A 24,342-nucleotide genomic window follows, 5' to 3' on the forward strand; every position below is an offset into this window, starting at 1 on the left:
AGGATGGTTGAAATGGTTGATATTTGTCAAAAGTGAAGAACTTTTGACACTACCCACGTGGTAGTGCAGGCTTTTAATCCCAGTGTTTGGGAAGCAGAGGCAAGAAGATCTTTGTGAGTTTGAGGCCAGCCTGGTCTACATAGCAAGTTTCTGGCCAGTCAGAGCTACACAGTGAGACTCTGTCTCAAAAAACAAACAAGAAAATGTGAAGAATTGGCTGTCCTGCAAACTGGGGTATTTTTCCTTCTTGGTTGGCTGTTACACTGTAGATGACCTCACTTAAAGGACCAAACACCCAAACAGGAAAGTTGACATTACTGACTTGAAATCCTGTAGCTTAAGGTTGTTATTTTTTATTCATTTTGTTTGCAAGGGGGAGGAGGGGTTGGTTGTTGGGCTTTCATTGTTTATTTATGACAAATGTTCCCCAATTTCTTCTAGTCAGAAGTTCTTTGAAACAATGCCATCAGACTTTGCCAATCAGAGAACAGAATCATCTGACTCACCCATCCTTCGAATGGCCTCACAGATAGCATAGGTTTTAAACTGGGCATTTAAAGTGGGTGCATTAAACTGCCCATTTCCTTCTCCATTTGAGCCACATTACCTTGCCAACCTCAGGCACATTCATCTGGATGGATGTGTGGTCCTTCATATCAATGATGTGGTTGCTCAGGGAACATTTTTGTGGCATGCACAGGTCCATGAACACACAGGTGTTGCTCTACATGTGTAGACCTGCTTCCTCTAAGTCCAGCACGAGCACAAAAAGCTAATTTGTTTATATTAATATGGATCCTAAAGACCTCTAAGGTGTTCATAAATAGGATTCAAAAGATCCACAGAACAAAAGTACTGCATCGATGTTTTTACTAACCACTAAGTGAAGGGCATCATTTCCCTTAATTGTGAATACAGGCAATCAGTAATATTAGTAGTATCTATGATACCAAGAAAAATGACAGAAATTTTTATGTCATGTTAGTCTTTGCAGACATCTCAAACTGTCCTTTATGTTCATTGCTATCACTGTTTCTTGTTATTGAATGTGCCAATTAAGAAGCATACATACAAAGCCTAATGTGTGACACTTGACTAGCTACATAAAGAGTTCAAGGCCAGTTTGGTCAACTTGAGATCCTATAACTAAAAAAAATAAAGAAAAAGAATTCTACATGCACACATAATTACTATATCTTAATTTCACATTTTTTTCTTTTCTTTGAGGCATCATTTCAATATGTAGCCTGAGCTGGTAGTAAATTTCCTTTCTATGTAACCTACACTGGCCTCTAATCCTGAAATTCTCCTGCCTCAGCCTCCTGAGTGCTGAAATTACAGTTCACCATATATAATTTTGTAATATTTTAATAATTAGACTTAAATGTTTTCATTTATAATCCTCTGTTTTATTTTATTTATTTAAAAATGATACTGCACTAAATAACCCATGAGTCAGAGGAAGTTTTTTAAAATAGAGGAAGTTTTAAAAAACATTTTATTATTTTTATTTTATATGTATGAGTGTATTGCCTGCGTGTATGTAAGTGCACCAAAGTCATGCAAAACCCATGGAGGTCAGAAGAGGGCAAGAGAGCCCCTGAAACTGGCATTACAGATGGTTGTTGACTGCTGTGTGGGTAGTGGGAATCGAACCCAGGTCCTCTGCAAGAGCAGCCAGTGTTCTTAACCACTGAAATATCTCTCCTGTCCCTTAAAGAGGATGTTTTAAGAAAAAATTTAAAATATATTGGACTGAATGAAAATGTAAATATGACATATGAAATTTTGTGGAATTTAGCAGAAATGTTAAAACTGGAATAATAGGCTTAAAGGCTTAGCATAGAAAAAATGGATAGTCTAAATCAACAATCTAAGCTCCCACCTGGTATTGGTTACTTTCTCATTGCTGTAACAGAAGTTCCTCATAAAAGCAACGTAAGCAAATAAAACTTTATTTTGGTTTGAAGGTATTATCTGTCATGGCAAAGAAATCATGATGGCAGGAGCCTGAGGAAAACAGGGAGAGATGAATGCTGGTGTTCAGCTCATTTTCTCCTTTTTAAAAACTATTATTTATTTGTTCAGGGTCAGGAGACCCAGAAACCATAAGGCCCCGAGAAGGAACTGAGTATGTATGTAAGTATGCCCAGGTCATGCAATGCCTGTGGAAGTCAGAAGAGGGCATCAGATCCCCTGGAACTGGAATTACAGACAGTCGTTAGCTGCCATGTGGGTTCTGGGATTCAAACCCAGGTCTTCTGCAAGAGCAGCTAGTGCTCTTAACCGCTGAGCCATCTCTCCAGCCCCATCATTTTCTTCTTTTTAATTTAGCCTAGGACCCCAGTCCATGGAATGGTGCTGTCCACATTTAAGTCTTCCCACGTAAATCTAGAAACCCCTCATAGACATGCCCAGAGGTTTGCCTCTGAAGTGATTCTAGGTCCTGTCAGATTGATAATCAATATTATCCATCACATACCTCAAGGAACTAGAAAAAAACGAAAGCTGAAGGACCCAAACCAAGGAGAAGGAGATAGTAGTGAAGACAGGATATGAAGTCCAACACCGAATAACAATAGTGACAATCAGCAAATCGGTTCTTTGAAAAACTGATAAAATCAACAAACATTCAGCAAGACTAGAGGGAGAGTGGGGGGGGAGGGAGAGAGAGAGAGAGAGAGAGAGAGAGAGAGAGAGAGACTGTATTACTACAGACCCCAAAGATGTCAAGTAGATTATAAGGGAGTTCTGTGAGAAACATTACTTATATAAATTTGAACACATATGAAAGAGACTACAAACTCCACAACTCACCCTATATGTAATAAATAATTTGAATAGCCTTAAGGACTTTTAGTACATGGTTTTAAAACTTCAAAAAAAAATCTAGACTTAGTTTCATTGAAAAATTGTACTGAACTTTTTTTTATTATTATTTTATGTGTATGAGTGTATTGCCTGCATGTAGGTAAGAGCACCCATGTCGTGCAATGCCCACAGAGGACAGAAGAGGCTGTCAGATCCCCTGGAACTGGAGTTACAGACAGTTGTTAGCTGCCATGTGGGTGCTGGAATTCGAACCCAGGTCTTCTGCAAGAACAGCCAGTGTTCTTAACTGCTAAGCCATCTCTGCAGCCCCTGTACTAAACTTTTATGGAAGAAATACCACCAATTCTACAGTTTTCTCCCAGAACAATAGAAACAAAGGAGCACTTCCCAACTTAACATGCAACTCAGTTTCCAAAGGTCTGGTACCAAAATCAGACTAAACATGCACACACACACACACACACACACACACACACACACACACGCACGCACGCACGCACGCAAAACACTATTAACATAATTCAGCAATATTTAAAACCGTGGGTCTGGTACCAAAATCAGAAGATACATGCACACACACACACACACACACACACACACACACACACACGCACGCACGCACGCACGCACGCACGCAAAACACTATTAACATAATTCAGCAATATTTAAAAATCCTTGAAGACCAACTTGAGTTTATTATAAGGATGCTAGACTGCTTTTGTGTGTGAAAATCAATAAGTGTAACAAGTGCTATTAAAATCTAAAAAACAAAAATCATATAACATTGGTCAATGCAGAAAAGCTGATTGGCAACATTTAACACCTGTTCATGACAAAACTCTCAGAAAACTAGGGATAGACTCTTTCTGAACTAGATAAAGAACATCCCCAAAACCTATACAGTATGTTTGTCAGTATGTAAGAGCATCTATGGAACTGGGTGGGGAGTAGGAATCCTTTCCCTGTAAGGCTGCCAACAAGGCACACGGAGGTATCTGCTCTCGCCATTCTTACTCAGCATAGTGCTGGAAGTTTGTTCCTTTAGTAAACGGACAAAAAGCTTACAAGTTAGAAAGGGGCAACTGAAAACTCTCCCCATTTGTAAATAACATGATCATTTCCCTGTAAAATGACAAAGAATCTACCAAAAAAGTCCTAGAACGGATAGGTGAGCACAAGATCACAGAATATAAATCAAGAAAACAAAACCAACAAATGGCAAACAAAACTCAAAATACAATGCCATTTGCAATTGCTAATTTTTAAAAGACAGACAACATTCCGGTGTAATAACAAAGCATGCCCAATGTTTAGCAAAAACAAATAAGGATGAAATTATATTTTCATGGCTTAGGAATAATAGTGTTAAGAACGGCATTTGACATTTTGGTTGAGTGCGAAAAATAATAAAACTGGCCTGGAGAGATGGCTTAGCTGTTATAGGCTCAGGCTCACAACTTAAGCATCAAAGGTAATAACAATTGGATGTCGAGAAAAAGAAGCATTAAAAATACAATTCTAAGGGTACTAGGGATGGCTCACTGCGTAAGAGTGCTTATTGCTCTTGCAGAGATCCAGAATTTGGTTCCCAGTACCTACATTGGGTGGCTCACAACCACCTATAACTCCAACTCCAGGGGACCTGATGCCCTCTTGGGTCACCCACACACTTGCACATACACACAGATATGCACATAAGTAAAAACAAAATAAATCTTAAGTAAATAATGCAATTCTAAGACGATCTATAGTCTTTGTCATGCACATAAAAGTTTGTTCTTTTACTCTGTATTAAAAAGCAGTCTTAAATCCTCAAACTGAAGAAAGACTCTTCCCTCCCATTTCTCTGCGTTCACATCTGTGTGGGTCTAAAGTGCACATTTACATACCCTTGTTGTGTGGCTCTGTGTGCACCAAGACCCTGGAGTGCATTGATTGAATCTAGTAGTACTCAGATGTTCCCGTGGGGACACCAACAATTATCAGTTTGAATCTTAAGTATCTACTCCTCAGAAAAAGAATTGAGACTATCAATGTAACACAACATGCTTTTCTTTCTCCAATACATGTATCTTGCTTAATTATCCCAGTGGACATCTGGGTTGGGAATGTAACTCAGTTGGCAACCAAGATGAACCATCACAGATTGTATATGTACAGTGGCCTGAGCAAACCTAAAAAGTTACTTACATGCCTTTGTATTAAGAATGTTCATCTATTACTTTTTATATTTGTATTAAAGAATATTGCTGTAACTTATGTAATGTCCTAATTTTGCATTTTTGCAGGTTTTTGATGGGAGCGGATCATTTTTGTCCTACATTAACACATCTGCTGACCCACTCTATGGCCCCCAAGGTCTGGCCCTAACTTCAGATGGCCATGTTGTGGTTGCAGACTCTGGAAATCACTGTTTCAAGGTCTATCGGTACTTACAGTAGCAGCAGATACCCCTTACAGAGGTCTTGCACTATAAACTGGAATGGAGTTCTCGACGTGGGACCAGACTATGATTATCTTCATACCAGGAAGAATCTTTGATGAACTTTCCAAGGCTATTTCTGAATGTAACAATTTCCTTAAAAACTGCTTATCCAATTTCCATAATTCACTTTTAGGATTTAAAAAGAATATCTTCTACTGAATCTATACAAACTGCAATGTTTTACACCTGTGAACTATGGCTTATAGGACAGGGATTTATGTAGTTAAACTAATTTTGCAAATCGAACCTTAAAAACAACTAGGATATGTAAAGATATTTGTTAACTTCTGAATGGTAGCCTTTGCACAGAGCTTCCAAGAACAAAACTTGTAGCTATGTATTTTATTTACTCTAGGTCATAGGACCTGGGGAATCTTCTAACCTCACTTTTACAGTAGGTTTTACTCTTGTGACTTTTGTTGTTGTTGTTGTTGTTGTTATCAACAACTACATATGAATTACTTTAGAAAAATTACAAGGCTTTCTTGCAAAAGTCCTTCCAGCTCTGACTCATGGGCCCCTTGAGTTGAGCACTCCAGAATCAATGCAAATTTCCCAATCTTTCTGGGTTTGATCAGAGATCCTTTTTGTGCATTTTCTTTACCTTCTCTCCTGCCCACCTTGCATCAGAAAACAGAGTGTGTATTCAGGAAAACCTGAAATTCCTGATGCTTTGGAAGGCATATGGCAGAAGCAAGGGGACCTTTTGGTCATCAACTCCAGGTCAATGTACTGGAATGTAAACAAGAAAAAGTTATGTTTCATGTGCCATGTTGTCGCGTGTGTCTTTCCTCTTCCACTTCATGAAAGCGAAAGCTTTACCTCCTGCAAAATGTCAGCACATGTAGTAGGACACCAGGATCCTAGGACAGAGAGCCATAAGCAGCCCTTTGGAGGACAGATGGTGTTAACCAAAGGCATGTGATTGATTCATGATTTCCCCTTAGAGAGCAAGTGTTACCAAAGTTCTGTTGAGCATTACAGGTAAGGGCATGTTACGGTTATTTATCATTGTTTAATGAATAGTAGAGGCATTAAGGGACTATGTATACATGATAAGGGTAAGATAGAATGTATTATAACCTTGGTGTATGGAAATAGGCAGCACTCTGAAAGACAGAAGCATTGTCCAGTCATCCCTCAGCACAGTCCTTTAGTACTGCAGTTTGAGGCTATCCTGGTGGAGCAAGCCCATTCTTGCCACTTTCCAGGATTGTGATGATAGCTGACCTCTAGTCAGCAAATGGGTGTCTGGGCTTTCAAGAAAAATGAAGGAATGTAGAAAAAGGCATTATTAAAAGTTGGTTTTGAGTTATCTTTAATTTAAATTAAGTATAAACGCATTTTGAAAATGTTACCTGTCACAGATACTGTACAATAGGATATGGTCTGTTTCCACTATTGATTTTCTACCCAGTTCTACCAAATAAGAAAATCGTATTATACATTTTTTATGATGACTTTAGGATCTCTTTCATTGAAAGCACCTTCCACCTGTACTCCAAGAAGACACTTCCCATGCATACTATGATACTATTATATGATCATGTTTATTTCTTGTTATTTTAAATTTTAGTTGTCTTCTCTATAGAGCTTTTTAAAATTTAGAAGGAAAATCTAGCTACTTCCAGTTATCCATTAAATTTATTATGCCTAAATCAACATCAGAAAAAAGTTCTTTTCAGGAAAATTTACATTTAGATCTAGCTTTTTAAATTCCATAGTTTTTTTAAAATATGAAAGCCTGTGTGTGATAAACATAACATTCAATACCATTTTTAGAATGTTAAACTAAAACATTGTTTCTGAATGCTACTGAAATAAGTCTTTGACTTTATTTTTAATTTTTAATTTTCTTCTTGATGCTGAGGTTGGAACCCATGGCCTGGAACATGCTAGGCAGGTCTACAGCTGAGCTACACCTGCAGTACAAGTCTTTGAATGTTAGTGTTCACATTTACAGACTGCCTATCATGTGTCAGGACCATTTCCAGGCACCGAGACTAAAGCAATGAAGAGAACAGACAAGAATCTCTGTCTCCTTAGAGCTTACATTCTGGGGAGAGAACTTTGTTGTGCTGTTTACTAATATTCTGCATGAAAGAGAGTTCTTGGACTATTTAAAAGGAAAGCCTTTTCTAAAATTAGTAAATTAATTTTACCTTATTTGCACAAGCAGAACTTTTTTTAAGATTATACCACAAACTATTGATTTTCTTTTTCTTTTTTATGGTGCTGGGGAAGGAATCTAGGGCCCTCAGGGCATGCTAGGCAAGTGCTCTACCTCTGAGCTATGCCCCCCCATCTCTACTATTGATTTTTAGTTTACTTAATGAGTTTTAATTTTGCACAATATTGATTCTTGTGAACTTAGAAATTGACTTGTAAACTGATCAGCTATCATATCATATATTATCACATCAGGCTTGATATAGCAATAGGAAACTGAATACAAATCAAGGTTTTTCACACATTAATTTTGGCACAAACTGGAATGGAAGAATAATTTAATTTAGACCTGTTCCACTATCTGCTACTAAAACACTTGCTATGGGCACTCCAGGAGAGACTGCATTTTCAAAGAAAAATGTAATCGTATATATTATAGATAACATTTTACACCTGGATACATATGTGCATTTACTCTATTTCTTCTCTGTAAGCATATTTTGGGGGAAAAGTGCTGCCGGTAAGATACAAATAGACAAGATTTAAATGAAATCTTGTCACAGTCTATAGAAAATGGTTTCTGGTAAACTAAGAAGGATATTCAAATAAGTGGCTTTTTTCTGGACTACCGTTACTGTTTGATTTATCTTTGTCACATGTATAGAACCTGTCACACAGTCTTGATAAGTAGCACTGAGAAAAAACTTCAAATTTCCCTTGGGCACCAATGACAAAATGTGGACAGTTAAGATTCACAGGTCAGTAACAAGGCGTTTGCTCCCGACACAGGTAGTCAGTCACTTGACCATCTAGAAACACACAACTAGATAGCCTTTATGACTGTTTGCTAGTTTTTAAATGATGTGTAATATTTTAATGAAACTTAGGTTCCTGTAACTAAACAAGCCCCTGAGCTTCCTAAACTTAGTGAAATTTGAGGCAAGTCATGCCCCCAATCCATGCAGCTGTTGCACACTTGCTTCCACTACTAAATATACAGGGTATGTCCTAATATGGAATGAACTAGAAGAGCGGTACATTACCAAGTGTCTATGATCCTTACACGAAAAGGTTGTGTAAATGCTTTGGTAATAACTACTGTGTAAACTGGAGAGAACAGATCAACAGCAAGTAATCTGGAGATTACTTCAAATGGGAAAAATCTTTTTGTGTATTTGAACTCAATTGCATCCTCTCTATTCACTATCTTCTAAAACGGCAGGAGGAGGTTTTGGTGAATGATTTAAAAACAAGACATCTCCAAAGTAGTATAAAATCAAAGCTGTTTGATGCAAACCTTATCTAATTTTCCTTAAAGCTGAAAGTCATAATACTGTTGCTTTCTGTGAATGTTGCAGGGTTTTAAATTTTACAGTTATTTTAATATTTTTGATAACTAGGAATCTAGTATTGCCATAAAGGAAACTAAGTGCCCATTAAAAATTTATTTGGTATAAGTAAATAATTTGGAGGGTTTGTTTTAAATGACAAGTAGGCTACAAATCATGATGCTAATCTTAAAAATGTTCTGAAGATGAACTGTGTGGTAGCGATTGTGTAGTCTGTTTGTGGAGAATGTATGGATGCTATCAATTAATATTCTCGAAGAGATTAATAAATTGGCTATGTTGTTCCAATGAATGTACAGCACTTCCATTGACTTTTGAAAGCAACACAGCCTTAAACTCTATGCTTTTGCTTTATGACATGGGAATGTTGTGTCATCAACAGTGTATTCTTGTAATAGAATTCTTTATACTATTCTCAATTGTGCAGCCTTTCAATCCCACGTATGAGTATGAAGGTTTTTTGCTTCCTATTTTTGTTTCTTTGTAGATTTTGTACATTCCACCCTTACAGATCTGTTTCCTATGTTTTGTGTATAGAACACTAGTCTTGTGCTCTCTGACGTCGATACTGATAGATCCTCATTTGTTCTTTTATGAATCAAAATGCTGACTGCCTATTTAAAGAATGAACGCTGTGCATCAAAAGTGTTTGTATGTTTGTAGCTACATATGTATCACAGTATTTTGGATGCTTTAGTCTACAATAAATCTTTAAATTAATTCTGTCTTGAAACATAGGAGAAACAAGATTCATGTGTATAGCTTTACCATGCACAAAAATCTCAAATCATTACAATAAAGCTTGTTTTCTCCATTTGGGGCTAATATTCATTTAACAGATTGTTACCAAAGTGAAGGGAAATGGAGGTGTGTTCTAGAATGAGCAGAAGACCACAATACCCCAACCAAGTTCTTTAGACTACAGGGGAAAAAAAGCTTAGTGACATTTTTGTCAGTTGTGTTCCTAACCACCTGTTAGCATTTCAGGTGTATATATCTTAAACAGAAATTGGGAAAATCCTGACATGTGTAAAACAGTTTACTCAGAAAGTTATTGAAAAAGGGCTGGAGAAATGGCTCAGAGGTTAAGAGCACTGGTTGCTCTTACAAAGGATCCCAGTTCAGTTCTCAGCACCCACATGGCAACTAACAACCAGTACCAGGGGATCAGACATCCTTTTCTGGCCTTCGAAGGCACTGTAGGAATAGGTGCACTTACATACACTGCAGGCAAAACACATACACTAAAAATAAATTTTAAATTCTTTTAAAAGAGAACTATAAAAATAGATCTGAATCACTATCCTTATAATCCTTAAAGAATTTCAAGGCAAAGTGACCTTCTGGTGGTCCTGACAGACATATTTTAGGGGGCCAATGACTCAAGAAGGACCTCACCACACATAGTATTCTTTGGGCCTGGAATTTATTTACACATAGTTCCATACAATAAGAATTTCTATATTATGCCAAACTACCGGATGTGTACTTCAAGCTGTAGAACCATCTAGAGTGAACAGTCCTGGTGTTGAGGGTCTTGGGGGCGCTTAGTGATAAGTGTTATGTGTGCCATGTCTTCTCAAGTAAGTTTGCACAGTCCTCAAAAATCAAGAAAAGCACTTCTTAGTGTCTATCCACAATGTCATCACTTTCAAAAAGGTTTCTATTTCAGAATTGTCTATTTCAGAACAGATTGGAGCTCTGAAAAAAAAAATGACCTGTTAGTCTTAGAAGGAAAGATCAAACAACAGAAATTAGAAAAAAGACCCAATTTGACAGTCCTGAGTCCTGATTATGAATATTAATGCCCATATCGGTTCTTTATATTTTTATTGTTTTGATCCAGACAGGTCTTACTGTATCAATCACTCTTCATGGCATGGCATTTACTGTGTAGACCATGTTGGCCTTGAGCTTCCTGCCTCCTAAGTGTTACTTTATTTTCCCCAAGCAGATACAGTGGCCACCATGGACCCTTTGGCAGCTTTCAGACTTAAAGAGCAGCGCATCCCATAAGTCACTTGGTTCATGCTGTAGTTCACCTAGTATCTCACTGTTCACTGGGAAAACATTTTACATGGAGCCAGCTGCACCCCTTCCTGGAGAGGTGGAGTTCAATTAAAACTGCTGCTTGTCCTTGCCTAAGTGAAGACAGGCAGGGGTAAGCAGAAAATTCTACCACCCTTCTGTCTTTAGATCTTGCTATAGTTTACATGTGGCACACCAGAGTGGATGGGATATAAAGACAATGAAGCTGTCCCACCCAGGAGCTTACTATAGGTTGATGACACAGACCAATGCTTAACAAAGCTATGGGCTGCTTCTACATTCATATAGTAGCAAGACTTTTTAAAAAATGTTTTATTATTTTTATGTGTATGAGTGCATTGCCTGCATGTAGGGAGGGAGGTGCACCCATGTAGTGCAAGGCCCACCAAAGTCAGAAGAGGGTGTCGGATCCCCTGGAACTGGAGTTTCAGAGAGCTGTTAGCTGCAATATGGGTGATGGGAACCAAACCCGAGTCCTCTGCAAGAGCAGCCAGTACTCTTAACCACTGAGCAATCTCTCCGGCCCCTGATTAGCAAGTATTTCTTATGTAGCAGTATGTCCAGGTACTGTTCTAGTCACTAGGGAAAAGCAATAACCGTCTTTAGTGGCTGAGGATGTGCCTCAGCAGTACAGCACTTACCTGGTGTGCCTGAAGCCCTAGATTCACTATCCAGCACTTAAAAAAAACTCCTTGTGGGGGTCGGAGAGATGGCTCAGCTGTGAAGAGCTGCTCTTTGCCGAGGGCCCCCGGGTCCGATTCCCAGTGGAATGTTCAGTGGGTCCTCCAGTCTCAGGCTGGTCTTCCCCCTCAGGCCCAACCCGACCCTGGCCGTCCTCCCCATCTGTGGCCTCAGCCCCATCCAGGCCATCAGGCAAATCTCAGGCCCCACCCTCTTGTCAGCCGTCCCCTCAATCTCAATTCAATCTTCCCCATCTCAGGTCCCACACCCATCCCGGCCGTTACCTGCACACCCCTCCAACCCAAAGCCCCGCATCCCAGCAGGCCCCGCCCCATCCCGGCCTTCCTCTTCCCAGGCTCCGCCCCATCCCAGCAGTCCTCCCACTCGGTCCCCCGCCCGCACCTCTCCGAGAGCCGCTAAGCGGCGCTGCGCTCCGTGGGCCGGGGCCACCCTCCCCTCCGCTTCTCCGTCCGCTGTCCCGCCCCCGCGTGGTGGTTGGCGCCAAAATCAAAGACTGTGTACTGGCCGGCCTCGCCCCACGCTTCGCGCAGGCCCCGTCGCAGGAAGGCCCGCCGCCCGCACCATGGTAAGAGTCGCGGCTAAAACGCGTGCGGTCCCGGAGAACCGGCGGGGCGCCCGCTGAGGCCGCAGCGACGCCTTTAGGCCGCGCTTCTTGCTGGGCCGTCCTGAGCCGGAGCCCGAGGAGGCGGAGGGCGGCCGCCGGGTTGGAACGCCGTCCGCGTTCGCGAACCGAGAATCTGGCCAAGTCGGGCTGGTCAGGAGACCCTGAGTCGCGGGGAGCTGGGCACCCCGGAAACAGCGGGCCCGGAGCCCCAAGGCGCACGCGCAGGGAGCGTGAGCGGAGGTTGAAGTGTTTACTTGGCGCAGAAGGGGAGGGGCCCGGGTAGGGGCCCGAGCGCGTCCCTCCGGTTGCATCCCCACCTCTGCGCTGGGTCCTGCACAGTCCCGACTGTCCAAAGTTCACAGTAACTCTGCGGGCCTTCACTTTGCGGGTTAGCTCATGCAGGTCGTTATCAGTGAGCATCCTTATTTCTTTAACCAAAGGGCAGGAGTCAGCCTGTTTGTCCTTTTATTAGGAGCCTTTTCACCTAGCCTGCAGGTTGCCCTGGTCCAACTCCCGGTTGCTTTCTCTTTGTGAACTTAAAGTCTTTCTGCTTCTCAGAGCCCTTTTCATCAACTTCAAAGTTTCACGCCATTCTTTCAGCTGCTATTGGCAGAGAATCAACGTGTCATTAAATGGATCTGAAATTTTAATATCTTAATTTAGTTAAGTGGCCGTTTTGCTGAACGAATGGCGGACAAAGATTAGGTTATGGAGATTTATTTGAAAATACTTGCCCAGCTGTAATTATAACTGGTAACGGTTTCTTTGTGGTTAAACCAACAACCCAACCACCTGGGCATAAAATGGTCCAAGGAACGATAGGCCTAGACTTGAAACAAACCTATTACCAGCGCTTTGTGTTTTCAGGCTTCTCTTTGAAGTTAAAAGTACCTTGGTTCTTTACCTAATCTCTTTATACAGTAATCACCTAATACTAAGAGATTTAATATGGCTGTTAACTCTTCATATACTTACTTGCTATAACTCTTGATCTCTTTCCTAATTGTGAATTACTAACATTGTTTTGGGTTGATTGTGTTTGTTGGGTAAACAGTTAATAAGTCTAGGCTTATATTTTGGAATTGGAGGACGTCAACTCTGAGAACCACAAATGACATTTTTTAATTTTTCAAAATGTTATTAAAAGTGATCAACAGGACTGATAGTAGGAATTCTGTAACTACTAATTGGAGAAGGCTCCTTGGATACAGGATTTTAAAAAGTGGTTTAAAGTGCTTCACTTGGGACTGAAGAGATGGCTCAACAATTAAGAGCACTAACTGCTCTTGTAGAAGACCTGGGTTTGATTCCCAGCACCCACACGGTAGCTAACAACTGTCTGTAACTCCAGTTCCAGGGGATCCAACACCCTCTTCTGACCTACATGGGCTTTGCACAACAAGGGTGCATTTACACACATGGAGGCAAAATCCTCATACACATTAAATAAAAATAATAAATTTTCTTTGAAGCAGGGTCTCTCTGTAGCCCTAGCTGACCTGAAACTCACTATGTAGACCAGGATGGACTTGAACTCACGGAGATCCACTTGCCTCTGCCTCCCAAGTGCTGGGACTACAGGTGTGCGCCACCACGTCCAGCAAAATATTTTCAAGTACCTCAGTCAAGTAGGAAGTGCACTAGTCCTCAGGTTGTTTTGAGTCTCCTTACTAATTTGAAGGCATCTCTACTGTGTTTTCAGGAGACCACCTCCTCCCCAGCCTCACCCCTCCAGTCTTAAAGTATTAAATGAGTCCTTGCTAATTTTCTTTCATGTTAGTTATTTTAGTTATGGACTTAGTAGTCTGTAACTATGATTAGTAATAATTTGTCTTAAAAGAGACTGGGGAATAAACCAGCCTGAAAAGAATGTAAATGTATGGTATTATTCATCTGCGTTTCTTGAATAACCTTTATATTTGTTGAGTTTTGAGGGCTTTCCTAAACTGTATACCCTAGGACATTAGATTCCTCCTTACTGCCTGCCTGGGGGTGGGGGTCAATTCTTACGGAGTACAAGATACTTTCTAGGAACTGTTTATCATATCAGAATACTAGGTTTACCCTCCCAAAATTTGAGATATGCTTTCTGCTGATACAGGCCAAAGAGTCCTAAAGAGATTTTCACTGCTCCCTCAGAGAACCTGACATCCTCAGAATTCTACTGAGAAAAGCAAGTTAAAACAAGTGAAGAAGATTTTTAAAATACAAATGTCCAGGGCCAGCTGTGCATGGTGGCGCACACCTTTAATCCCAGCACTTAGGAGGCAGAGGCAAGTGGACCTCTGTGAGTTCAAGGCCAGCCTGGTCTACGTGTTGAGTTCCAGGTCAGCTGGGGCTGCAGGGAGACCCTGTCTCAAAAAGACCAAAAAAAGAAAAAAAAAAAAAATGTGCAGGGCCCATCCTAGATTCTACTTCAGCTCATACAGGGTAACTTGGGCACCAGCATTTTTAAAAGTTCCTGTGATGAGTCTAATGTATGACACTTTGGTACTCTCTGGTGTGAAGAAAATGAGTTGAATCTTTTACTGTGTGTGGACTTCATGGTTGGCTTGGATACTGCAAGAGAACAGTGTGAAAAGGGATTATAAAGCACACCTGTGGATTCTAGCTCTTCTCCCTGGGTTTAGTCCACAGCTCTGCAGCTCTTGCTTCCTGGAGCGTGTCTGCCCTACTTGAGAGCCGTCTAATTTCTTTCTGCAACTAAGCTAAATATCACAAGTTTTCTGTTACTCAGTTCACCCTATATTGTATCTATATTGTATAGATATTGTATGGTAGGTGTTGTGGGATTGGACGCTTGAGCAGCCTCAAGTTTTAGAGTTTGGGCCTTAGTGATTGTGGTCCTGAAGTTCGGGGCTGATCTTTATGTCTGCTGTGCTCAACTCACCTGGCTGCCTGAACCCTGGGAAGGCAAAAGGCAGTAAATATTCTGAATTTTCTGTCTGATGAGAGCGATAAATAAACCTATCTCTTCAGTGTAGTAAATAATTTGTTAAAAATGTGCCCTGGGATTACATACTCAGCCTGTGAGCTTAGCAAAGGGAAGTCTTCAGGAGAGAGAGTGCCTAAACTCAGCATGAGAGACCTTTTGGAGTTGAGTGTGCTCAAAGCAGTGTTTTGGGCAGAGGAACAACATTTTTTTAAAGACTCAGAAATGACAGCATGCTTCCACTAGAGAATTCTGGAAGTAGTTTTTGTATTTCAATCCAGATTGCATAGTTCTTGATATTGTTATGGTAAATTGAGATGGGAAAACACTCTAAAGGAGAGCTTGGGGTTGGGAGTGGTAGCACTCTCCTTTAGTCCTGGCACTCAGAGGCAGAGACCGGTGGATCTCTGTGAGACCAACACCAGCCTGGCCTATATAGGGAGTTCCAGGCCAGCTGGGCTGCAGGGAGACCTTATCTCAAAAAACAAAAAGATAGGTTGGAGTGAGGTGATAGAAAGCCATTTATAACCTATTAGGGGTACTTGGATACTCAGGATGGGTTGGAATGATAGAAAGGTTTTAAGCAAGGGAGACCATGGATAGATTCATTTCTTTCCGTAATATGAAATGTGAATTTAGAGGCTGAGACAAAAATGTGTTTTTAGGCAACTGAAGATACAGTACAGGTGATGAACAATGAAGACTTGAACCCAGGCAGAAGTAATAGAGTGGTCTAGGCAGGACCTATTAGAGAATAGTTAAGCACTACTGTTGGTGGATCTTGGTGATTGCTTGGATATGAGGTAAAGAGATGAAGGCACCTAGGATGACTGCCAGGCCTCTGGCATGGATAAAAGGCAGTATCTGAGACTCAAGATACAGAATAGCAGGTTTGGAGAAATGTAGGAGAGGAAGAATTCAATTTGGATCCACTTGTGTTTGAAGTCTATCCAACAGACAGGTAGATACATGAGACTAAAGTTCAGGAATGTATTCAGGGTCAGGTGTAAAGATTTGTGGTCTCAACACAAGTAAATACAGAGACTGAAGTTTGAGGAGGGGAAGGGATCATTAGTTGATTCCAGGGGGTACTGCAGTGTTTGAGAGCAAGTAAAAGAAGAGGAGGGAGGAGGAAGAAAAAATACTAATTTGGAAAATGGCCATTGGAAGCTCCTTTTCTCACCTGTTGTAGATTGATACTTTCTGATGGAGTTTTTGGTTTCATAAGATCAGTCTGTATCTTATTATGTCTGCTTTTCAAATAACCAGTTTGTTTTCTTATGATTTTCTGAAAATTTTGAGAAAGACACAGTACATTCAAAGAAATGTTAGGGCTAGTGAGATGGCTCAGCAGGTAAAGACGCTTACTGCCAAGCCTGGTGACCAGTCTTTGGAATCTACATGGTTAAGGAAAGAACCCAGCCCCAAACATTGTTCTCTGGCCTCTATACATGCTCTGTGGTGTATGAATGTGTGCATATGTACATACATATATGTTTAAAAAAAAGTATCATCCTAGTCAGGTGATATTTCTCATATTGTTTTTGTTTTTCTTACAATCTTTACACTGAAGAAATTTAGCTCTTTTTTAAAAAAATATTTTATTTCTTATTTTTATTTTATGTGTATGAGTGTACTGTCTGTATGTATGTGAGTGCACCTATGTCATGTAATGCTGTGGAGGTCAGAAGAGGGCTTCGGATTCCCCTGGAACTGGAGTTAAGGACAGGTTATAGCTGCCTTGTAGGTGCTGGGAATCGAACCTGGGTCCTCTGCAAGAGTAGTCAGTGCTCTTAACTGCTGAGCCATCTCTCCAGCCCCTTAGCTCTTCTTTAAAAAAAAAAAAGGGGGGACTTAAACTGATAATTCTGTGTAATTAACTATGTATTAATATGTAGCAAGAATTATATATTTCAGTTACATATTATTTTACTTTCAAATTGGATAAAGGTATTACAGGCTTCCATTTTCCACTTGGATAGTTTTTTTTTTTTTTTTCCCCCCTCTGGCTTACCCTGCACACTGCTACAGCCATTCTTATACTTAGATGTAACTAAATCTCATCACTCCTGGGCTTTAGAAGTCCCTCAGTATTTATTCACTGTTTAGATAAAATCCTCTCTCTTCCTAGTTAGCCTTGCATTATCTGGTCCTAGACAGCCTTCAGATCTCATCTGCCACTCACTCCCTCTGCAGAATCCATCCGACTCCTGTGTCGCAGTGCCTGTCCTGCACTTGGGTGGGTAGCACTGTGCCTGCACACATAGTCTGCACAGAATATCTGTTTCCCCACTTCCCAATTTCACCAGATCCTTTCATCTCTAGCTTCCTTTCCTTCATAACCCTTTTCCATTCCCAGGTGGAATTAATTAATTCTGTCCTGGGTCTTTATGCAACAATTTGTACATGTAGCAATTCGTTGGTTATAAGTGGTCATTTTCATGGAGGTTGTAAACCTTTTCAAAGTAAATGCAAAGGTTTGTCACCAGTTCTCTTTACAAAAATTAAATTTCTACGAAATACAAGTTTCCATCTCAGTCATTCCTGTTATCCCATTGGCATCCCCTGCTTCAAGAGTTGGCTTGGAGTAGTTAAAATGAGTCTCTAGCTTTGAGAGTGATAAACCTGTTTATCAGACAAAATCATGTTGAAAATTTAAGGTAATGCTATTGCCAAGTTGTTATAAAATGCCATTTAAAAAAAAAAAAAACTTCTTTTTTTCTTTTTAATTTTGTGATTTAGTCAAAGAAGAAAGGACTCAGTGCAGAAGAAAAGAGAACTCGCATGATGGAAATATTTTTTGAGACAGTAAGTTCTTTTCCTTAATATTGTTAGTATTTTCTGTAATTTTCACATAAAATGTAATTTCACAGTATATTTGTGTATTTTCTTGTTAGGTAGTTTAATGTTAACAGTCTCTTATTAGAGATCCTTACTGACCAGGTTCTGGAAGGATGGGTAAATTCTGCAGACCTTTGTGGTTCTTCTGAACTATGGGATATGAGAGAACTATATCCTCTGTTCGTAGTCTCTTACTCAGAATGTCCTATAGACTGATAACAGAATTCTCTTTCCCAGTCGTACATTTGATTGTAACCTCTTTCTGTCTGAAAACAATAACAGTTTACTGAACTCCACTCAAGTACCAACCACATCTCCAAGCACTACAGGCATTCTGTGAAGCAGGTATTCTGGTCATCAGCTTTGTTTTACAAAGAGGACATCTGAGACAGAGTGCCTGAAAAGCCTGTCCTAGATCTCAAAAAAGAATGGCTGTTACCAGGGTTCAACCCAAGAAGGATCATCTGTTTTTAGCAGGAATGCAAAAATGCTGCTGCTTTGCATTTATCCACCTGTCTGCAGCATAACACATATGATGATACACAGGCCTCCTTAATTTAGTCCAGATGTTTGTGCCTGTCACTGAGAGTAAATAAGTTGAAAGTTTCAGCTCTGCTGAGTGGCAGAGTCAGAGTTTAAAACCAGGCACCTGACGCTAGACCTTACTTTCTTTACTGTGTTCCTGTATACTGGCTTTTTGGGAACCTCAAGATTCAAGTCTAAACAAATCCAAACAGGCCTTTTACCTAAAAAAACTATTAACTTCATATGATTTGGAAGGTGTGCTAGATAGCTTTAGTGTCAACTTGACACATCTGGGTTGAGGGAGCCTCGATTGGGGAATTGCCTTCATTGGACTGGCCTGTGGCCATGTCCATGGGGTACCTTCTTGATTGTTGAGTGATGTGGGAGGGCTCAGCCTACTGTGGGTGGTGCCACCCCTGGGCATGTGGGCCTGTGTTGCATAAGAAAACAGGCTGAGCAGGGGCCAGGGGAGCAAGCCAGTAAGCAGTGTTCCTCCATGGCCTGTGCCCCAGCTCCTGCCTCCAGGTTCCTGCCTTGAGTTCCGACCTTGGGTTCCTACCTTGGGCTCCCTGATGAACTGTGACCCAGGAGATTAAGATAAATAAACCCTTTCCTCCCTGAGTTGGTAGTGGTCAGAGTGTTTTGTCACAGCAATGAAGAAACAAACTAGGACAGAAGGACCTTTAGCCAAACTGGCTATTTTTATCCCATACAGATGGGAGAAAGTGGTAAAATAAAATAGTACATTGGCAAAATTTCTTTTCATGTTGATAATGAGATTCTCAATAAAACAAGCTCATTAGTCTGGGGACTTTTTAAGAATTGCCCTCTAGGCCTAACCTTTGTTCCTTAAAGTCATTGCCAATTCAGAAAAGGATATCATATTCATAATATTAATAACAGGCTATCGTTAAGATAAATTGATAAAGTTTATATTTCAAAATTTTCTTCTGCTGAGTTGAAATTTTTTTCCTGTAGTCTTAGAGCAAGAAAAGCCCATTTAAATGTCTACTAGGCACTAGAAAGCTAAGGAAAGTAATCAGTGAAAATATTTTATCCTTACGATATTGTCTCAAATATCAAAGATGGCTATTTATGATTAACTACTGTGACTTTGCCCCTCACGGACATTTTGACACTAAAGACACAGTGGGTACTAGCAGCTTAAAGAAGTTCAATATCTGTGTAGTGTGGTGGTGCACGCCTTTAATCCTGGCCTTCAGGCAGCAGAGGCAGGTGGCTTTCTGAGATCAAGGCTAGCCTGTTCTTCGTGAGTTCCAGGTCAACTGGGGCTGCAGGGAGACCCTGTCTCAAAAAAACAAAACAAAAAATTCAGTATCAGTGTGCTTCTCTGCAAAGCTGGAAATTAATTCTGTTGATTTCATTCACTTCATATATTCTTGTTCCTTTTCTACATTGCCACATAAGACATTGCCACTCATTTTTTTAATCTATTAGATATTTTTATGGAATTGAAAAGTATAACCATGAATTTTAGAAAAGTAATGGAGAACATTACCTCTGTTCTTACTTAAATGGAACATAGTATATTCAGGATCCAGACTGACTGATGATACTAGATGTTAGCCCTTCAGCAATTCATACAAATCATTAATACGGTTCACAGTTTGTAGACTCTGGATGCTAATTCCACTGTTAATAAGAAAAATTTCAACAAACTATAATATGGCTGCTACAGCATTGTGTATTGAATTTGGCATTAAATGTGGATGGTGGCCCTGAAATGCAGCGCCATGGGAGAAAGCTTACTGTGTAAAGTAGAATCTGAAAAGTAGACTGCAGTATGGTTATTATACATTTTAGCAGTGGTAGGGTTGTATTGTCTATTTTCTGTCACCTACAGTGAATATGAATTATCTTTTGAGTTAAATTAGAAAATTAGTTAACAAAGCACTATGTGCCTTGCTGCCTCTAATCATAAATGGTTTACCAGCAGTTTTGGAAATCTTTTTAAAACAAGGTTGTTAATAATGACAGCTTATGAAGGGTCTACAAATATATTAGTCCACTCCTTTATGCATTCATTGATTCTTTTTGTTTTGCATAGACTTCAAAGGAGTTCTTTATGTATATTTTGGGTACCAGTCTTCTGTATATGTATAGTATATGTTTTGTAGCTATTTTCTTCTAGAGTATATTATACTTTTAGTTTCTTAGGACAGAAGTTTGGATGAGCAGACATTTTAAACTTTTTTGATGTTTCATTTCTTGCCTTTTATTTTGAATGAAATGGATCCCAGATTTCCATAACGACCATAGTATTTCTTTTCTAATTATTGAATACTTTAGTCTTTTCAAACAACTTCACTTTCATTGTCCAAGTTCCTTTTACCACTAACAAAGAAGAAAGAAATATTCAGCACAAATTGTTTCCTCTGACCACCAGATTAAATATTCTATGTGCGTATTTTCCCACAAGATTTTGCTCTGCATGTATTGAGCATGCAATATGTATGGATGAATGATTTAGAGACAGCAAGAATTGTATAATTTTTCTATCATTAGGGTTAACTGCTCCATAACCTTAAATGTAAACAAAATTCAACAGCTGTCTTTTTAACTTTTAGTTGGAACTGGTCAGCCTGTGGAGTGAGATGTGCTAAGCAAAGCACTGCATCTCTTTGTTTTTTCTCTCCTCCCTCCCTCTCTTTCTTTTTTCCTTCTTCCCTCCCTCCTGTGCCTCCCTCCTATCCCTTCCTTACTTTATTTTTGAGATGGGGTCTTGCTATGCTGCCCAAGCTGTCCTCAAAATTTTGGACTCAAGGAATCCTTCCAGCACTGGGCGAGCCTAAGGCTTTTGTTTTGTTTTGGGTTTTTTTTTTTTCGTGTGTGTGTGTGTGTGTGTGTGTGTGTGTGTGTGTGTGTGTGTGTCTGTGTCTGTGTCTGTGTACTTTCTTCAAATCAGAGTCTCAGAGAAACTGATTATTCCATGGTACCAAATGATCCACCATAGCTAGTTTTGTTTTTTTTTTTACTTCAGTGAGAAGATGTTCTTTTTGTTCCGTTCATGAAATACTTAAAACTGTATGCTCATGAAAAAATATGCCCATTTTAACTTCTGTGGAAGGTATTGAATGAGATACAGTTTCTTTTTCCTCTGTAATGCTCAGTTCCATTACACTATTCATTTGCAGACATAGTTTTTTAATACACTATTTTATGAACATAATTATGGTAAATATAAATATACAGTAGAAAGTAATTTTATGTTTTTCATCTTTTTTAAAAACCCTTTTAACCAGAAAGATGTATTTCAATTGAAAGACTTGGAGAAGATTGCTCCCAAAGAGAAAGGCATTAGTAAGTATGAAAGAGATGATGGAATATGGGGGGATATGGGACTCATTCTTTCCCTTTATGGATAATATAAACATCTAGAGATAAGAATGTTTGTAACAGCCAGGGTGTGATACCTATTGACCATCAATACAATTCTTATGTTTGGACCCTCTCCTCTAGAAGAATTAAAAGGGAATACATACATTTAAAAACATATTCATTTGCCTATATATACACTTACTTTGTAGTTTATATTTCAAAAGGAAAAATTGTTCATTTATTTTATAGTATTTGTTCAATGTGATTTTTTAAATATTTATTATTTTTATTTTATGTGTATGAGTGTTTTGCGTGCATGTATGTGAGTGCACCATGTGCATCCAGTCCCCACAGAGACCAGAAGAGGGTGTTGGATTCCCTGGAACTGGAGTTATGGATGGTTGTTAGCTGCCATGTGAGTGCTGGGAATCAAACCTGGGTTCTCTGGAAGAACAGCAAGTATTCTTAACTGACGAACCCTCTTCAGCCCTCAAAGTGATTTTTGTATCTTTACATAATATGTTATCTTCATAAGACTGTATTTAACAATTCACTATGAAGTTGATTACTCAAAGCAACAGATTTACTTTTTCTCAGCTCGGGGGGAGAAAGTTTCACATGAGGTGCAGTCAAGGTTGGTTCCTTTGGAGACTGAACGGAACCCTTTCATTCTTCTAGGTTCTAGGCTGCCAGACATGGCAATTCCTTATCCTTGGCTCCATCTTCAGACACCCTTCCTTTCTTTGTTATTTTCTCCTACAATGACATGTCACTGACTTTAGGACTGACTATATCAAAGATGATTTCATCTTGAGATCTTTGTACATTTGTTTGTTAGCCAGACTTTCCATTGCTGAGACACAATACCTGTCAAAATAGCTTACAGGGATTTATTTTTGCTCATGGTTTCAGTGGTTTCCATTCAGTTATAGCAGGAAAGACATGGTAGAGCAGAGCAGCTCATGACATAGTAGCCAGGAAGCAGAAAGTGTCTGTGCTAATGAGCTCTGTGCTTTCCCCCTCTTCCCTGGTGTTGCTCACATTCAGAGTAAGTCTTCCCCTCTTAATCAACCCTAGAAAGACCCTTACAAACACACTTAGACATGTGCTTTACCTGTTCAGGCACTTCTCAATTCAACTCCTCAATCACGTTGATAGTAAATTAACTATCACAATTTGCAAAGGCTCTTTATCCAAAGCTCGTAGTCACAGGTTCCAGGGGGTTAATACTTTAGAGATATTTTCTGACGGGGTGCTACTAAACACATCCCATGTGATACATATGTTCTATAATATAAAGTATGCATGATATCTGAATAAATTTGAAACTAAAAACTAAAGAAAAGTTTCTATTCTGAGATCACCACTGTAAACTTTTTGGTATATTTTGAGGTTTTATTTGACTGTATATGTATATATAAATCTGTCACTTTGAGATTACATATGTAGTTTTGTGTTCATGGTTCTTTGTGTGTGTGGTAGGTGAGTGGGTGTGCTGGGGATTGAACCCACAGCCTCATACCTTGTTATCTGAGCTACACTTTAACTATGGATTTATATACATACATATATATATATACACACACATATATATATAGTATACCATCTGCATGTATATCACTTGCTGTGAAAAATGATTTTTGACATCCTAATAATATATTTGGTCTGTTTTTCTTTTTTTTCTTTTTTGGTATTTTTTTTTATTTTTAAAAATGATTTATTTAATAACAACATACTTAGAAGAAGCATATCATTACAACACAATTGACATATTCATTCCTGAGGTAGGATGCATCTCTTTCAAAATTGGCTGTAAATTTTTAGGTTTACAGTTGAATTATTACGAGAACCTTGAGAGTGAGTAGGAAGGATGGACTGGCAGGTTGGCAAGCTGGCAGGCTAGTAGGTGAGGTGACTAAGCAGTCAGATATTCCTGATCAGGGCCAGTTTGGGGGGAAGAGATGACCTGCTCCTGCTGTGAGAACCCTGGGTTTCATCCACTTCTCTACCAAGATATTTACCAAACTCTTAAACAAAAGACTAGCAACTCCTCAAAGACCAATTCTGCCCTCTGTGATTTTGTAAAGTTCATCCCACCTTGCATGTCCTTTGTCCTGCAGAGTTTGGATCTGGCCTGAAGTGTCTTAGCTGTCTTTCTCAATTCTGACAGTCTCATAACTGTGCTGTCAGCATTAATCTTTGTTCAAGTTCAGACCTGGACTGATCTTCCTCCTTACTGTCTGAAACTCTCCTCAACCCACAACTCCCCTTGGGACAGGCCTTTGTAGAGCCAGGAGTAGGCTGCTGCTGCAAGGCGGCTGGGTGGAGCCTGTCTTCAGCAGCTTGGAACTAGAATGTGTCCTCTGCTCCCAGGGGCTCTGTGTTTAAAAACAGCACAGGCAACCCTCCCTGTGCTGGTGACACACAGACTCATGAGGGTGAATAATCATTTTGATAGTCATTTTGGGGGTAAGCAACAGAACAGTGAATAAAAACTCATCTCCAACTAAAAATA

The 24,342-nt window shown here is 39.7% G+C and overlaps 3 protein-coding genes across 13 annotated transcripts in view; 2 read left to right on the forward strand and 1 right to left on the reverse strand.

Annotated features, from left to right (window-relative positions):
• The window catches only part of Trim2 (tripartite motif containing 2), a 128,226-nt gene extending 121,828 nt beyond the window's left edge, over window positions 1-6,398 (forward strand). For all 8 annotated transcript variants that reach the window (XM_008854267.2, XM_008854272.2, XM_008854273.2 and 5 more), the window contains exon 12: window positions 5,121-6,398. In XM_008854267.2, the coding sequence (XP_008852489.2) occupies window positions 5,121-5,273 (153 nt within the window). In that variant the 3' untranslated portion in view covers window positions 5,274-6,398. The remainder of the gene's footprint in view (window positions 1-5,120) is intronic.
• On the reverse strand, window positions 481-706 carry LOC103750983 (40S ribosomal protein S21-like). The gene is made up of 2 exons (XM_017803507.1): window positions 608-706; window positions 481-573 (listed from the first exon to the last, which is right to left on the reverse strand). The coding sequence occupies exons 1-2, from the start codon at window positions 704-706 to the stop codon at window positions 481-483; spliced, it is 192 nt and encodes a 63-aa protein (XP_017658996.1).
• A 5,566-nt stretch (window positions 6,399-11,964) lies between the features above and the next one.
• Window positions 11,965-24,342, forward strand: part of Mnd1 (meiotic nuclear divisions 1) — an 88,962-nt gene continuing 76,584 nt past the window's right edge. For all 4 annotated transcript variants that reach the window (XM_008854275.2, XM_029556771.1, XM_029556769.1 and 1 more), the window contains exons 1-3: window positions 11,965-12,151; window positions 17,865-17,930; window positions 21,752-21,809. In XM_008854275.2, coding sequence (XP_008852497.1) covers window positions 12,149-12,151; window positions 17,865-17,930; window positions 21,752-21,809 — 127 coding nt within the window. In that variant the 5' untranslated portion in view covers window positions 11,965-12,148. The remainder of the gene's footprint in view (window positions 12,152-17,864; window positions 17,931-21,751; window positions 21,810-24,342) is intronic.

This window comes from Nannospalax galili, unplaced genomic scaffold (assembly GCF_000622305.1).
Source record: "Nannospalax galili isolate Female #2095 unplaced genomic scaffold, S.galili_v1.0 scaffold305, whole genome shotgun sequence".
Taxonomy (NCBI): Eukaryota; Metazoa; Chordata; class Mammalia; order Rodentia; family Spalacidae; genus Nannospalax; species Nannospalax galili.